The 15,904-nt window shown below is 39.8% G+C and overlaps 1 protein-coding gene across 5 annotated transcripts in view; it reads right to left on the bottom strand.

The window, feature by feature from the left end:
* The window catches only part of EXOC4 (exocyst complex component 4), an 821,075-nt gene that overhangs the window by 783,290 nt on the left and 21,881 nt on the right, over positions 1-15,904 (bottom strand). For all 5 annotated transcript variants that reach the window (XM_023207825.2, XM_023207827.2, XM_026454384.1 and 2 more), the window contains exons 2-3: positions 14,804-14,993; positions 1,932-2,126 (exon numbers count right to left, since the gene is read on the bottom strand). In XM_023207825.2, coding sequence (XP_023063593.1) covers positions 1,932-2,126; positions 14,804-14,993 — 385 coding nt within the window. The remainder of the gene's footprint in view (positions 1-1,931; positions 2,127-14,803; positions 14,994-15,904) is intronic.

The following is a 15,904-nucleotide window of genomic DNA, read 5'->3' as shown; positions in this document are numbered from 1 at the left end:
GTATTTTCTTCTGTAAAGGTGGAAAGATGTAGACATAGCCTGTGCCCCCTGTTTTCTCCCAATACCCAACCTCCTCCCTCACACATGAAGAGACCAGTCTTCAATAGAACAGTGAAGAGGGTATGCAGAGAAAACACACAGGTGACATTCCACATACACTCCTGTTCCTTTGGTAGACTGGTTACATGAGTCAAACAATTCTTTTCACTTAAGCTAGCTAGAGGTGAGTTTCTGTAACTTACAACCAAGAATTTAAAGAAGTTATTTAATGAGTCTTGAGGAAAATATGTTAGAAAAAAAGGAACAGTATTCATTATTGATTAGCCTTTAAGTAAATAAATTGATTAGCCCTTAAGTAAATAAATTAGCCCTACAAAGACCATTACACAAAAATCTGAAATCCTAAATGAACATAATTAACAAATAAATTCTAACAACCTATTTTAATCTGTGGCACTTACTTAAAAGCAAGCCCACTCCAAAAAATCGTGATTCAAATAGATGTATATTTGCTACACAAATATATACATGCTTATCTGATTGCTGAATCTTGATGATTTAGCACAAATATGCATTCATAATGCATAAATCAACACTAAAGGTGAAAAGTAATTTTTTTCTACCAGACACCCTATAGTCACTATTACTAAAGAAGAAGCCACTTTGAATAAGATGCTGAAAATAACCAATTCTTTTGTCACTGCCAAGAGTCAATCTTTTTTTGTTGTTTTTTTGGGATTCTTTTTGAGACAGAGTCTTGCTCTATCGCCCAGGCTGCAGTACAGTGGCACGATCATGACTCACTGCAGCCTCAAACTGCCAGCCAAGGGCCAACCATTATTAATCTCCTTCCACTGTGGAAACTGACCATTCAGTCTTATCACATAACCAGGTTTTAATATCTCATAGAATATCATGGCACTTCTCACTCCTTGGTTACCAAATTTCCTTAAAAAGCTTCTTAAGAAGGACTTTTAGCAAAATTCTTCTTGGAAGTCTGAATGAATCAGAACCACTTAGAGCATTTAATCTGTGTCCCTACCAATTCTCCTCAGTGTTTTTTCCAGTGTTAAAGCCAATCTAATTTGGTGAAACAACGGTAAAGAGCTTTCACCTACTGTGAGGAAGAAAAAAACAACAATTCAAATACAGCCCATCTGCTGCTGAGAGCTCCTATAGAGCGCTTCCTTCACCAACTCTGAATGAGATGGAAGCGGGACTGGGTGGGTAGAAGGGAAGGGGGAAAGAGCAGCCCTCTCTAAGAGCCACAGGCCCTGGGAAAGTTAGGATTATTAGGGAACAAACTCTGTATTTCTATTTTTTATTCATCTTCTTGACACTCAGCCACATGAACCACTAACTGCATCCTTCTGGGAACTTTCAGCAATTCAAAAAGGAGCATACACAAAGGACTAAGATAGAAGCTAAAGGCTAGATTGTGGAGTACTCTTGCTCAATAAAGTTGCTTCCAGCATTAGTCTCCCAAAATTTTATTTCTTATCAGTTTCAAGGAAAAGAACAAAGCCCTAATGTAAAAATTTCTTCAAAAAAATGTGTGGAACACTAGTCTATAAATCTTCAGAAGTTCTGTATCATGTAGATTTCATTCTTTAAAATTGGATTCATTAACTATTTTCCTCTGAAGCTAAAAAACACCTCTCATTACCATTCTAACCTGATTTAAGTACTGGTTTCTTACTATTACATTTCTTCCCATTGTTACAAAGGCAGATAATACATAAATAATAATCACCTACCATTTCAAACACTGGGATTAGAAAGAGAACCAGCCAGGCTTCACCTGCAAGGGCTCATGCATCCCAAGAGGGCAGTTTGTAATGGGCTACACGCATTACAGGATTTAGAGAGAACAAAAGAGAGTACTTTCACGTCTTAACAAAAATGACCCTTAGCACAGGCTGTTCTCTTACCAGCATGTCAGTGGCACTGAGATAGTGCTTGCTGGCCATGCACTGTTCCAGCTTTTGAGGCACTTGCTTGATATTCTCAATTTCATCCAGCAAGTTCAGGACATGCTTATGCTCAATTCCTTCAATCCATAGTTTCCGAAGCTCATCCCGTTTGCAGTGCAGCAGCATCTTGCATGAAAGCAGGTTCTCTTTTACCTACAATAAAACAGATTCAGTCTTGGGTCAGTCCAAAGTCTTGCCAGTCTAAACCTATAATCTGGTTAGTAGTCTTCACTGGTACTACTGTATGTAGCAATTCCTAATTCCCACTGCCACTTACTCTCCTTGGTCTGCCTCCAAAATTCTAATCCTGGTTCTGACATAGACTCACTTGGGCACATCTCCACCTCTCTCTAATTTCTCTCCCATGAAATGAGAAAAACTACTCCCAACCTACCTTTTCTAGATTACCTTTGAGTAATCTAGAAAAAATTACTAAAGAGAAAGCACTCTGAAAACATGAAGTACCTCATAAATATTAATATACCTAAAAGGGGAGTGATCAGTGTGAGAGTCCATGCTATTATACCTTCCCCAATCCCTGCAAATCTTCTATCCAGCTGATAGGTCACTTGGTCCATGCTTCTAGCTCTAGAACTCCAGCTGAAGTTTAAAACCAAGAAACTGGGTGCTCAACTTAACTGACTAAAATAAAAATAACCCCAGCTTCCAAAAGAGAGTAGGCACATCCAGAGATAATCTCAAAATAAACGGACGTACCAAGGCTTTTTTGCCTTGCATTCTGATTATTAGATACTAAATAAGACAACCTCCACCACCTGTAGATCTGCACGGTATAGCAACTAGCATACACAAAACATGACAAAATAAAAGGGAGAGGAGAGGAATGGAGGAGGTAGTTGTGATGCACGTGATAGGAGTAAGTTTTTATTTGCTCCCCTAATTGAAAATTTTCCATTTTTGGAAAATGGAAATGACAGCCATGACAGAATGGAATGACAGCCATTTTCCAGCAATCTGGAAAAATTTTAAAAACCATGATCTTTCAAAATTCACAGAACTACTTTCATATATTTTTGATAGTCTTCACATGTATGTTATTTAAATTTGAGTTTAAATATTTCTTTGCAGTTTTGTTTCTGGTTTTTGTTTGAGGTAAAATTTATCCATGAATGCATCTCAAGTGTACCACATGGTAAGTTTCGGCAAATGCGCCCACCTGTATAATCCAAACCCTCATCAATACATGGGACATGTCCATCAGCGCAGAGAGTCTACCATACTTTTGATAACTGAAAATCTGTATTGTTCTTCTACAAGATTTGATGTGGTGATGAAAATATTCACTGACACTATGCCTCTGGTGATTACAAAACTAAATTTCAGCATTCATCCAACAAGTATGGAAAATATGAGGACAAAATACTAAGATTAAAAGGTTTCTTGAGAAAGCACCTAATCCCTTCCTACAACTTCATGACAACACCTAAATCATGCTTCTATGAAACTCTCCCATGTTAAAAAAAAAAAAAAAGTCTTGAATAAGAAGACCTTGTAACCTCTCTTAATTCCAAGTAAGGAAAAGTGAAAAAAATGGAGTGGAGAAAAAAAGTTAAAAAATAATTAAATAATTTTTTTAAAAAACTTCCTGCCCAGGGCAGTGTCTCACTATAATCCCAGCACTTTGGGAGGCTAAGGTGGAGGGCTGCTGGAGCTCACGAGTTCAAGACCAACTCCGGCAACACAGGGAGACTCTGTCTCTACAATAAATTAAAAAATCAGCCGGATATGGTGGCACAGGCCTGTAGTCCCAGCTATTCAGGAGGCTGAGTTAGGAGATCACTGGAGCCCAGGAAGTTGAGACTGCAGAGAGCCATGATCGTTCCACTGCATCCAGCCTAGGCAACAAAGCAAGACTCCAGCTCTTTTTTTTTTTTTTTTGTAATAAAAAAAGAAGAAAGAAAAAAAAATGCCAGAACATGCCAAAACCTAAGTTTTCAGATTGAAAAGGCACACCAAGTGCTCAAGAAAATGGAAGGCAAAAAGGCCCAAGTCAGGACACATTATTCTGACATGTAAGAACACAAGGGATAGAGAGACAATCACAAAAGCTGTCAAAGAAAAAAAGGAAAAACCAGGACCTATACAAAGCCTTGTGAATCAGAATGACATCAGATTTCTCTCAGCAGCAACATTAAAAGCTACAAGACAAAGGAACGATAAACCTTCAAAATTTTAAGAAAGAATTATTTCCCAGAAGAACTATCAATCAAGTATGAGGAAAGAATAAAGACATTTTCAGGCTTGCAAGCTCTCAAAAACTCAACTTTGTATGCACCATATCTCAGCAAACTACTGAAGAATGTGTTCCACCACTACAAGCGAAAACAGAAGAGAAGAAACAAGGGATCCAGGAAACATAATACAGAAGAAAGGTAACAGGACTATCCAATCAGTAAGTCCAGGAAAACAACAACACGAGCACACAAGAAAAAACATAATCACAGTATGCTGTATGGCTTAGATGTACATATTAGTGTAGTTATAGGAAGGCAAGCACTGATCATCTATTTAACCAAAACTAGAATACAACTATATAGAGAGGATGAAGGAAGAGGATGTGGCAGGATGGGGAGAGATTGGGAAGCGAGCTAAGGCCTCATCTTCAGTAATTGGAAGTTAATACATAACATTTAAAAAAAACACACACAGCACAAGCATACTATTAGAAACAGAAATACCTAAAAAAGAAAAACTAAAAGAGTAAAAGTTGGCGCCTCTGAGATGTTGGAACTGGGACTAGGGTAGGATGAGGTAGGAGAGTCCAGTCTTTTATCATCATTTGTGGCTTTATTTGACTTTTAAACATATCTCTCCGGCCGGCGGCTCACACCTGTAATCCCAGGGCTTTGGGAGGCCAAGGCGGGCAGATCACGAGGTCAGGAGATAGAGACCATCCTGGCTAACAAGGTGAAACCCCCTCTGTACTAAAAATACAAAAATAAAATTAGCTGGGCGTGGAGGCGGGCGCCTGTAGTCCCAGCTACTCCGGAGGCTGACGCGGGAGAATGGCATGAACCTGGGAGGCAGAGCTTGCAGTGAGTTGAGATTGCACCACTGCACTCCAGCCTGGGTGACAGAGCAAGACTGTGTCTCAAAAAAAAAAGCATCTCTCTAAAAGCCATTCCTAGATTCTACTGGAGTTCTTAGTCTCTAGGTTAAGGACTCCAGCTATTAAATCATTCCATTTTAAATCTTACTTCAAATCTGTTAGAATCTTGATTTCTGATATCCTGCTCATATCACCTTGCTAATATAGTTCTCAGCTTTTTCCTCTATGTGTAATGGTTACCATGGAAACAGTTAAAAATAAATTTTATGTCATACAACACCCAACTAGGCTCTTGATCGAGAGTGGGGGACAAACTTACAGGGTGTCAGTAAAGCTTGGCAAACTCCTATATGATTGGAAAAAGACAACTGTGTCATTTCACACTAGGATATGTACAATGTAATCAGCTCACTCCTCACTTTTGCTTACTACATGGAAAGAAAAGTGAAGCAGAATTTGTCGGGGGTAAACAACTGGCATCAGGCTGTGTAGAAAATGACCACGCCAAGATTCTCTAAACCGAGGTAACAAAGCTACAGACCAAGAAAACTACAGGAACTTTTAATACTAAATTGCCCTGAGGTTTCTGCTTTATGATTAGAAAGTCACAGTCGTAAAAAAATGTTATTTTAGAAGTTGGGGGATAGGGTCAGCCAGCCACAAAAAGGAAGAAATAATGAAGAATCACAAAAACATTATGCCAACCAAAAGAAGCTAGACACAAAAGAGGGCATAACATACAAAGTTCCAGAACAGGCAAAACTAATCCATAGTGCCAGAATTCCAATCAGTAGTTGCTTGGAGCAGGATGTGAGAGAGAACCGACTGCAAAGAGGCAGGAGAGAACCCTGGGGTGATGGTAACACATTCAGTGATATATACGTTTGCCAAAACTCATTGCACTGCATGCTGAAAATATGGCATTTTACTGTACGTAAACTATACCTCAATAAAGATGGAAAATACAGCCACTGTGGAAAATAGTATGGAGTTTCCTCAAAAAATGAAAAAAGAGAACTACCATATGATCCAACAATCTCACTATAGGGTCTATATCAAAAGGAATTGAAGTCAATATGTCAAAGAGATATCTGCACTCCCGTGATCACTGCAGCCTAAGTATCCATCAACAGATGAATGAAAAAAGAAAATATGGTATAAGCACAATGGAATGCCATTCAGCATTTAAAAAGAAGGAAATCTGTTCGGGCATGGTGGCTCACACCTGCCCGAATCCCACCACTTTGGGAGCCTGAAGTGGGTAGATCACTTGAGCCCAGGGGTTTGAAACCAGCCTGGGCAACCCGGTGAAAACCCATCTCCACAAAAAATTAGCTGGGCATAGTGGCATGCACCTGTGGTCCCAGATAGCAGAGGGACTGAGGCGGGAGGATCGCCTGAGCTCAGTAAGTCAAGGCTATAGTGAGCCCCAAGACCACGCCATTTACTCCAGCCTGGACAACAGAGTGTGACCCTGTCTCAAAAACAAAAGGAACTCTTGTCATTTGCAACAACACGGATGAACCTGGAGGACATTATGTGAAGTGAAATCAGCCAGACACAGACAGATGAATATTGTATCATCTCCCTTACATGTAGAATCTAAAATAGTCAAACTCATAGAAGCAGAAAGTAGAGCAGTAGTTACCAGGGGCTCGGAGTGAGAGGACGGGTTGAGAAGATGTTGGTCAAATGACACAATACTTCAGTTAGACAAGAGAAGTAAGTTCAAGAAACCCATTGTACAACACGGTGACTGCAGTTAATAACAATGTATTGTATGCTTGAAAATTGAAGAAAAGGTAGATTCTAAGTATTCTCACCACAAATACCTGACAAGCATGTGAGGTGATATGTATGTTAATTAGCTTGGTTTAGCCATTCCACAATGTATATGTATTTCAAAACATCATGCTGTCTATTACAAACATACGTAATTTTTGTCAATTTTTTTAAATTAAAAAATAATTTTTTTTTTAATGGGAAGAAACAGGGCTATACCCATCAATGAATAATAACATTCAAATGTTAGAAAAGTATCAAATAACAATGAATCATTTATTTCTCAAAACTCTGTTTTACTTTTATAAATGTGATGACAGTATTTTCATTTCATTCTATTTAACGTATAAGTATAATTAAGATTGAAAAATTATGTTACTCCGTTTCTTCCTTAAACAAATGCATGAAAAGTCAGGTTGTTCAAACCACGACATCAAGTCAGAGACAAATTTCCTTTGTTTTCTCAGAGTTTTAGTAACTTCACAGTTGCTCATAATCACCTGTTCAGCAATAGCTAGAATTTCACAAAAACTACAAGTCACCCTAACTAGAGACTATTAGAAAAAGAGAAAAGAAGGAAAACAGGGCTCAAGAGGCTATTGTGAATAGAAATGTGAGATGATACAGACGGCAGAGAAGTTGAGATTTTTGCAGCCCTCTCTTGGAAAAGATAGAGGTGAGAAAAACAAAGTGGGGCTTTGAATAAAACTGCCTTAGCATTTGTGAGAGGAAGATGAGAGAGATATATATAGGGAGAGGGGCTGATACACACAGGCCTGCGGAAGGTCATAACTTTTAAGTCATAAACTCAGAAAAGTACTGAATTTGGCTGGGCGTGATGGCTCTTCCCTGTAACCCCAGAACTTTGGGAGGCCAAGTTGGGCAGATTACCTGAGGTCAGGAGTTCAAGACCAGCCTGGCCAACATGGTAAAACCGCACCTCTACTAAAAAATATAAATATTAGCTAGGTGTGGTGGTGGGTGCCTATAATCCCAGCTACTTTGGAAGGTGAGGCAGGAGAATCATTTGAACCCGGGAGGCGGAGGTTGCAGTGAGCCAAGATCGCACCATTGCACTCCAGCTTGGGCAACAGAGCGAGACTCTGTTTCCAAAAAAAAAAAAAAAAAGAAAGAAAAGTACTGAATTTGGATCAATGAAAAGATAAAGAAGTGAGGGAATGCCTCTGCGTATGCATATGATCTGTAATAAAATACAACAACGTGCAAACAGCTCATTGAAACTATAGACTAGAAATATCCCGAAAAATTCTCTATGAGGCAAGGATAGTAAATGAAAATTAATGTGTGGACATCATTCTTAATTTTAAAAGTATAAAATATTGAGATGTCTTCTTTGTTTTTGTGGAATTTTGTTGGCAAAAGTAAATCTACATATAAGCACTATCATAGGTTTTCTCCTGCCATAAGAGACCAACCCAATTTTTTCCATGGAGTCTTATAGAAAGCACCTAGAAAGAACAAACCTTGGAAATACCATTCATTGTTCTGTTTAAAAGCCTTTTAGAACTATAGATCATTTTTAAATTACCTTCAAACTTGTATTGCCTGTGCTTTCTTTCCCCAGGTTTTTTCAGTTGCCATTCTAAGGTCTGAAATTCTAAGAGGCTCCCCTCAACGCTTTCCAATACCTTCCTTTGAGCTGCAGAGCCTAAATACGGTACACAAATACACACACACCTGAACTTAATGGAAAGATCACCTCATGGTTCCTGCGACTGCATTAATGTGCTCTAGAGTGCTGCACACATTTAAAATTATATCTCATTATTACCCACTGTTTAGCATGTCCATTTCTAGAAACCAAAGGCCTTCTCCCTTTCTCATACAAGTGGCTAGAATTTTCCATCTTATATTTGGGCTGTAAATAACTTCCTACCAAGCCTTGTTGTTCTACTAGGACATTTTTAATATTAAGGCTATTCCTCGTTCTAATTCTACCTTTCAAGGTATAATCTCATTTAAAAGCCAGAATTATTTTAGGCATATATTAAATAATAAATGTTTCATTACTCAATGATTAAGCCCTAACAACTTCACTTGAATAATCGTGTACAGTTATTTCTCATTATAGGCAAGAAAAATGAGATTCAAAACTTGATCTAGTACCAACAAGGTGGTCAAAATTGGGATGAAATGTTAAGTGCTTGTGTGCACATCACAACAAAGCCAGGTATCTCCCTTCAACCTACCCTGCTCCAATGATAAGCATTAGACTACTCTGTAACTTTAAAGAAATCTGAGGGTCATCTCATTCACCTAAGTACACCATAGAGAAACACACCAATTCATTTGGCCCAAATCCCCAATTAGTCTCAACTCATATCCATCTATTTTGGTGCTGCTGCTACAATAAGCTGGTCGGTCATTATTATGAGAGAACTGGCAAGACCTATGGAATTTGGAGGTTTACCAATGCAATAACATCTCATTTTGAGAAAGTTTACAATGCATTCAAAAGTAATAGAACTGCCCAATTATTTTGCTTATCGTCCATATTACTTGACCTGATCAATTGTACATGGTATCAAGGCTGAGCCTATGAGCCTTCTGTTGAGATCTCGACTCTACAAAAACAATTTTAAAATTAGCTAGGCATGGTAGTGAGTGCCTGTAATCCCAGCTACTCAAGAGGCTGAGGCAGGAGGATTCCCTGAGCTCAGGAGTTTGAGGCTGCAGTGAGCTATGATGGTACCACTACACTCCAGCCTGGACAACAGAGTGAAATCCTATCTCTAAAATAAATCAATGATTAAATTTTTTTTAAAAAAAGCTTGGACCATCAGGGAAGAAAGTTAAATCCATCTGTCAGCTCATTTTTATCCTCAAAAACATAGAATCTACCAATATAATATAAATCAATATATGAAAGTAATGTCAAAAAATGAGACGTGTAGGCCACGCACAGTGGCTCACACCTCTAATCCCAGCACTTTAGGAGACCAAGGCAGAAGGATCACTTGATGGAGTATGAGACCATCCTGGGCAACATACAGAGACCCAGTCCCTGCAAAAAAATCAAATATTAGCCAGGCATGGTGGAACGCACCTATGGTCCCAACTACTCAGAAGGCTGAGGCAAGAGGATCACCTGAGTCTGGGAGATCGAGGCTACGGTGACTCATGATGGTGCTACTGCACACCAGCCCGGGTGATGGAGGCAGACTCTGTCTCAAATGGGAAGCATAAACAGTTCTGTGGTCTCAAGCTTTAAAAGGTGGCAACGGACAAATATGAACATCTTCATTTGCCTTGGTCCCCACTGAAATCTATTCCCAACACAGCAGCTAGAGTGGGCCTTTTAAAATGTTAGCCACACCATGTTATTCCTGTGCTCAAAGCCTTACAATCAATACCAATAGTTAAAATCAATGTCTTTCCAGTGACCTACAAGACCCTACGTGACTTCCATCCACCCACCCACCATACCACATGCCCTAGCTCTCTCATCTCTCTCCTGCCACTCTCCCCATGCCTCATTTTGCTTCAACCTCACCAACCACCTTGCTGCTGCTCCCAACCTCCATCATGCCCCTGCCTTAGGATCTGGGCACCTGCTTCCTTTCTTCCTGGAATGCTCTTCCTGACACTCTCCCTAACCTCCTTCAGATGTTGGCTCATATAGTACCTCAGTGAAGTCCTGTCTGGCCAACCCAGCTAAAACAGCAACTCCCTAGTCTCCCCTCCTTGGGGGGGTGGGGGTGTATGTAGCACTTCCCACCATCTGCTATACCACACTTTACTCATATATTCACTTATAGTCTATAGTCTGTCTCCCCCGAGTAGAATGTAAGCTCCACAAGAACAGAAATATTTGTGTTTTCCCAGTTAGAATGGCAATCATTAAAAAGTCAGGAAACAACAGGTGCTAGAGAGGATGTGGAGACATGGGAACACTTTTAACACTGCTGGTGGGGCTGTAAACTACTTCAACCATTGTGGAAAACAGTGTGGCGGTTCCTCAGGGATCTAGAACTAGAGATACCATTTGACCCAGCCATCCCATTACTGGGGATATACCCAAAGGATTACAAATCATGCTGCTATAAAGACACATGCACACGTATGTTTACTGCGGCACTATTCACGATAGCAAAGACTTGGAATCAACCCAAATGTCCATCAGTGAGACTGGATTAAGAAAATGTGGCACATATACACCATGGAATACTATACAGTCATAAAAAAGGATGAGTTCGTGTCCTTTGTAGGGGCATGGATGCAGGTGGAAGCAAACTATCTCAAGAACAGAAAACCAAACACCGCATGTTCTCACTCATAGGTGGGAATTGAACAATGAGATCACTTGGATACAAGAAAGGGAACATCACACACCAGGGCCTATTGTGGGGAGTGGGGAGGAGGGAGGGATAGCATTAGGAGATATACCTAATATAAATGACAAGTTAATGGGTGTAGCACACCAATATGGCACATGTATACATATGTAACAAACCTGCACGTTGTGCACATGTACCCTAGAACTTAAAGTATAATAAAAAATAAAAAAAGAAACATTTCTGTTTTCTTCACTTCTATACCTGAAAATCCAGAACAATCCTCAACACAAAGTAGACACTCAATACATAGAGACTACATAAATGTTGTTCAACATTATCTATTTGTTCGTTTTCTATCCTCTCATTTGCACATAAGCTCCATGAGGACAGGAACTAGTGTTTCCCATTTGTGCAGCCCTAGCACCTAAAACAGAACCAGCAACGTAGCGGGCACTCAACAGATATTTGCTGCATGAATCCTTATTCTTTTGGCAGAGAACACAAAGAAAATTTCAACTCAGATCTACACATTCTCAGCATCTTGCTTGGCTTTGAGATAATGTAGCCCAATCGTTACTGAATCATCCATGTTTTCACTTTTAAAAAATACATACCTATATTTCATATATAATCCAAAGTGCAATTAAAAGCCAAAAATGACAGGAAAAGATTAGTGAGAAAACATCAGTGTTTCCTTGGTGATAAGAAATGGACTGTCATGGTACAAAATTGTCAAAAACAAATTCATTTTCGTTTTCCCCCAACACTTTTATTTTCCCATTAATCAATTATTAAAGGCTCTTTTGAAAAGAGCTTTGACCCTTTATTTCTCTTCCCAATACTGAAGCTAATTCATAACCCAGAATAGTATGACATTTACTTTCTTGACAACTATCAGATATAATAAAGTTTTGTTATTTTCTTTTGCTCAAAACTCTAGCATACTGAAAATGAGGACAGTCAGAAATGTGGCTACTAAAACAAATGTGAAATGATCAAGACGAGGCTCTTTTTCAATATCAGGAGAACACTGCTTGTTTACAGCAAAGATGCTATTGACTCAGAGTGATGGGAAGCAAAGCAGAAATCACTGCTGGTGCTTCCCGTGAGATTAGGACAATGTCTTTTCAGTCAACCAGACTAATCAGAAAACACAAATACCATGAGGTCCTTCACCTTTGCTGTGATTACCCGAGGCAAAGCCAGAAGGTCAGCAGCTCTATACATTCACTGACCCCCCCTGAGCTTAGTATATTGGGTCAAAATGGACTATAGTTTACTTTAAATCTAGAGCAAGTGATCTATAACTTTATCAAGTTTCACAGATAAATCCATAAGATGAACTCAGCACTTGTAAAGGCAAACATTTATAGTATCCCTTTCAAAAATGCCCAGTTATAGCCAGGCGTGGTGACGCATGCCTGTAATCCCAGCTACTCGGGAGGCTGAGGCAAGAGAATCACTTAAACCTGGGAGGTGGAGGTAGAGGTGAGCTGAGATCACACAATTGCACTTCAGTCTAGGCAACAAGAATGAAACTCCGTCTCAAAAAAAAAATGCCCAGTTAATTTTAAAATGTAGAGAAGTCAACATGTGGCTTCCAAAAAGGTTAAGAGCATACTGATTCTGGAACTAGACTCTTAGACATTGAAAGTCATATATCATCAGTATTTGTAGAAGCATAATTTATATATCTGCTTACAAAATCATAATATAAGATCTAATGGACACAAAACAAAACATGAAGATGCCATATGCATAGCTGTTACTGGGCAGATACAGGCCAGACAGTCCCCTAACCAATCTCATAGCATAGGGCAGTGAATTTTAAATCACGGTCTATGCATCCCTCAGTCCCACAGTAGTGGGGAGAACCAAGCAGGATGCTTTAGACCTCTCACCCCAAAACCAAATAAGAGGAGGGCATTGCCTCTCTAATGATTGATATGCTGGTATTCTGTAAAATATCACCCCCCAAAAAAAAAAAGTTTCTGCTGCTTTAAAAATGCCTGAAAATCAGCATCAAAGGCTTTAGAATCAGGGAGATTAGAGTTCAAATGCTAAATTCATTGAGATGATTGGACATAATCATCCCTTGCAAAGACTCAGTGTTCAGTAAGTGGTGGCAAGTATTGTTATTTATCACAGGGTAGTACTGAGCGGTATTAAAGGAGTGATCTCAAAATACACAGTTAAAAACCACATAACTACAATGTTATACTACATAATCCTTATTTGATCAGTTCATCCTTTGCCCAATTGTGAAAATACTCCTTACAAAACCATTTTATCCTTTAGGTACAAAAGGCATAGTACCCAAGAACCAAGATTTTTCTCTAGGACCTAATGCAAAAGGAAGAAAGTGGGGGAGGGGAGCAAGATGGGATAGGAGAAGAGAGAGAAGGCGAGAAAGAACGTGGGGGAAGGAAGAAAGGAAGGAGGAGAAAAAGGGAGAAAAATAACAAATAAAAGAAAAATTGTTCCAAAACATGAAAAGAAAACTACAAAATAAAAATTAATGGCAGGGTGCGGTGGCTCATGCCTGTAATCCCAGCACTTTAGGAGGCCCAGGCGGGAGGATCACGAGGTCAGGGGATCGAGACCATCCTGGCTAACACGGTGAAACCCCGTCTCTACTAAAAATACAAAAAAAAATTAGCCAGGCGCGGTGGCGGGCGCCTGCAGTCCCAGCTGCTGCTCGGGAGGCTGAGGCAGGAGAATGGTGTGAACCCGGGAGGCAGAGCTTGCAGTGAGCCGAGATCACGCCACTGCACTCACTCCAGCCTGAGCGACAGAGAGAGACTCCGTCTCAAACACTTAAAAAAAAAAAAAAAAAAATTAATACACATTAGTCACAACTAAAGCATGATATTCAAGAATTTTGTTTTTTTGCCAGGCATGGTGGGTCACACCTATAATCCCAGCACTTTGGGAGACTGAGGCAGGAGGATTGCTTGAGCCCAGGAGTTCAAGGCTTCAGTGAGGCACTACTGCACTCTAGCCTGGGCAACACAGCAAGGCTCCATCTCTAAAAAAAAAAAAATTATTTTCATAAACATTTCATTTTATGTTTAAATAATCTGTAGGTTAAATTTTCTTCACTTCACAAAAAATACCAAGAAGGCACAATAAATGCAGGCAAATCACAACCAACTTCAATGTAGGAGACATACTCTCTTCTGTGGTTTAGATTCCGATAAAAGGGCATTCAGCTGGCTGCCCTCCAATTCATGTGAGTGTAAATAGGTTGGCCACTAAGATTCAGAATAGGCACTGACTCAACGGTCCAAATATTATGTTTTGTTGTTTAGATGTGTGAAGTACAGGAATAACTGCTAGAATGAGAATGGAAAATACAAGGGCCAGTACGCCTACTAGTTTGTTAGGGATGAACCGTTAAGACACAAGCAAATAGAGACCATCTTGCTTGTCTCATTCCACACTGCAGTGAGAAATAATGGCAGAACCAAGGATAAGACACAGGGGAGGGGAGAAATCAGCCGAGGATGCCTTCTGTGGTCTTTCCCAGCCAGCCTTTCCAGATACCTGCAGAACTCCTGAAAAGCAGCATTTTGAATCACTTATTAAGGACCATTAGCCACTACCATGGCTCCTCTCCAAGCTGCATCGCCTATACTGACAGGAAGTGCTGCCATCACCAGACAAAAAGGGAGGAATACCTGCTTTATTTTATTTCGGGAGTTAGTGATGCGCTCTGTGATGCTCTGGTATGTGCGAATGGCTGTCGTCAATTCTGTGTAGTGCTGCACAATCAATTCATCCAGGTCACGGTCACATTTCTCATAGGCTTCTTCAAGGCGACCCTTCTCATTTTCCCTGTCTTCGACATCGTCACTAGTAGACAGAGTCCTGGTGAAGGCAAAGAGTATATCAAGCTGAGTAAAACTTGAAAGTAAAATGCAAAAGAAAGGTGAAGCACATTCATCTTACTAACTAGGAAATAAAATAAGTTACAAACACAAAACACAAAACTTCCTTCACAGTAAATTCCAATAGCCCATCTAAGTGGATTTGTTGTTGCCTATCCAAGGGGCCCTTCTCCTCTGTCACTGGCATTAGAACTGATTTTAATCAGCTAGCAGGCAGGCATCAACGGTTCAAGAGACTGGGTAACTCTTGATTTGAGTGAACTGTTCCATTCTCCTTATCAGTGACAAGTCTGGTCAATGAGACAGACCTAAGGAAGTACTAGGAACAATTTTCTGCAAGAATAATAACAAGAAAAGGTCCCTTTCCCAACCCTAGGCATCACTGTACAAAGATAAGATACTCAGACACTTCAGCCATGTGTCTGAGTAACCGTAGAAGGAAAAACCAGGAGGAATGCCAAGCTATCACTATGTCCTTGGCCACCAAAGTAGCCCTGCAGCAGCCTTACCTCAGGACTTCTTGTTAGGGGAGATAATAAATATCCATTGTTTAAGTCACTTTCAGCTGGTCTTTTTCATACATAGCTGAAAGCACAGTAACAGATACAATTACTTATACACTGAGGAACCACCTTCCAAAAAGCTCATTTGAATGACCTGAATTTGGTACGGAGCCCCCAGCAGTCTGGAAATAAGGTCATATTAATTCTAAAATCTCTTACAACAGCAGTCATCTAAGGTATCCTACAGGACAGTTCCTGCACTTACTAGTCCTCAAACAGCACTAACAAGATTGATATGAATCAACAATAACCAGGGAATGAGATAGATATACTTATTAAAAATATTTCAATAACTTCGTTTGATACATGGACCACAGATCTTTGTTTC

The sequence above is a fragment of the Piliocolobus tephrosceles genome, chromosome 8, assembly GCF_002776525.5.
Source record: "Piliocolobus tephrosceles isolate RC106 chromosome 8, ASM277652v3, whole genome shotgun sequence".
Lineage (NCBI taxonomy): Eukaryota > Metazoa > Chordata > Mammalia > Primates > Cercopithecidae > Piliocolobus > Piliocolobus tephrosceles.
Note: the sequence above shows the minus strand (reverse complement) of the source record. Positions and strands in the feature narration are given on the sequence as shown.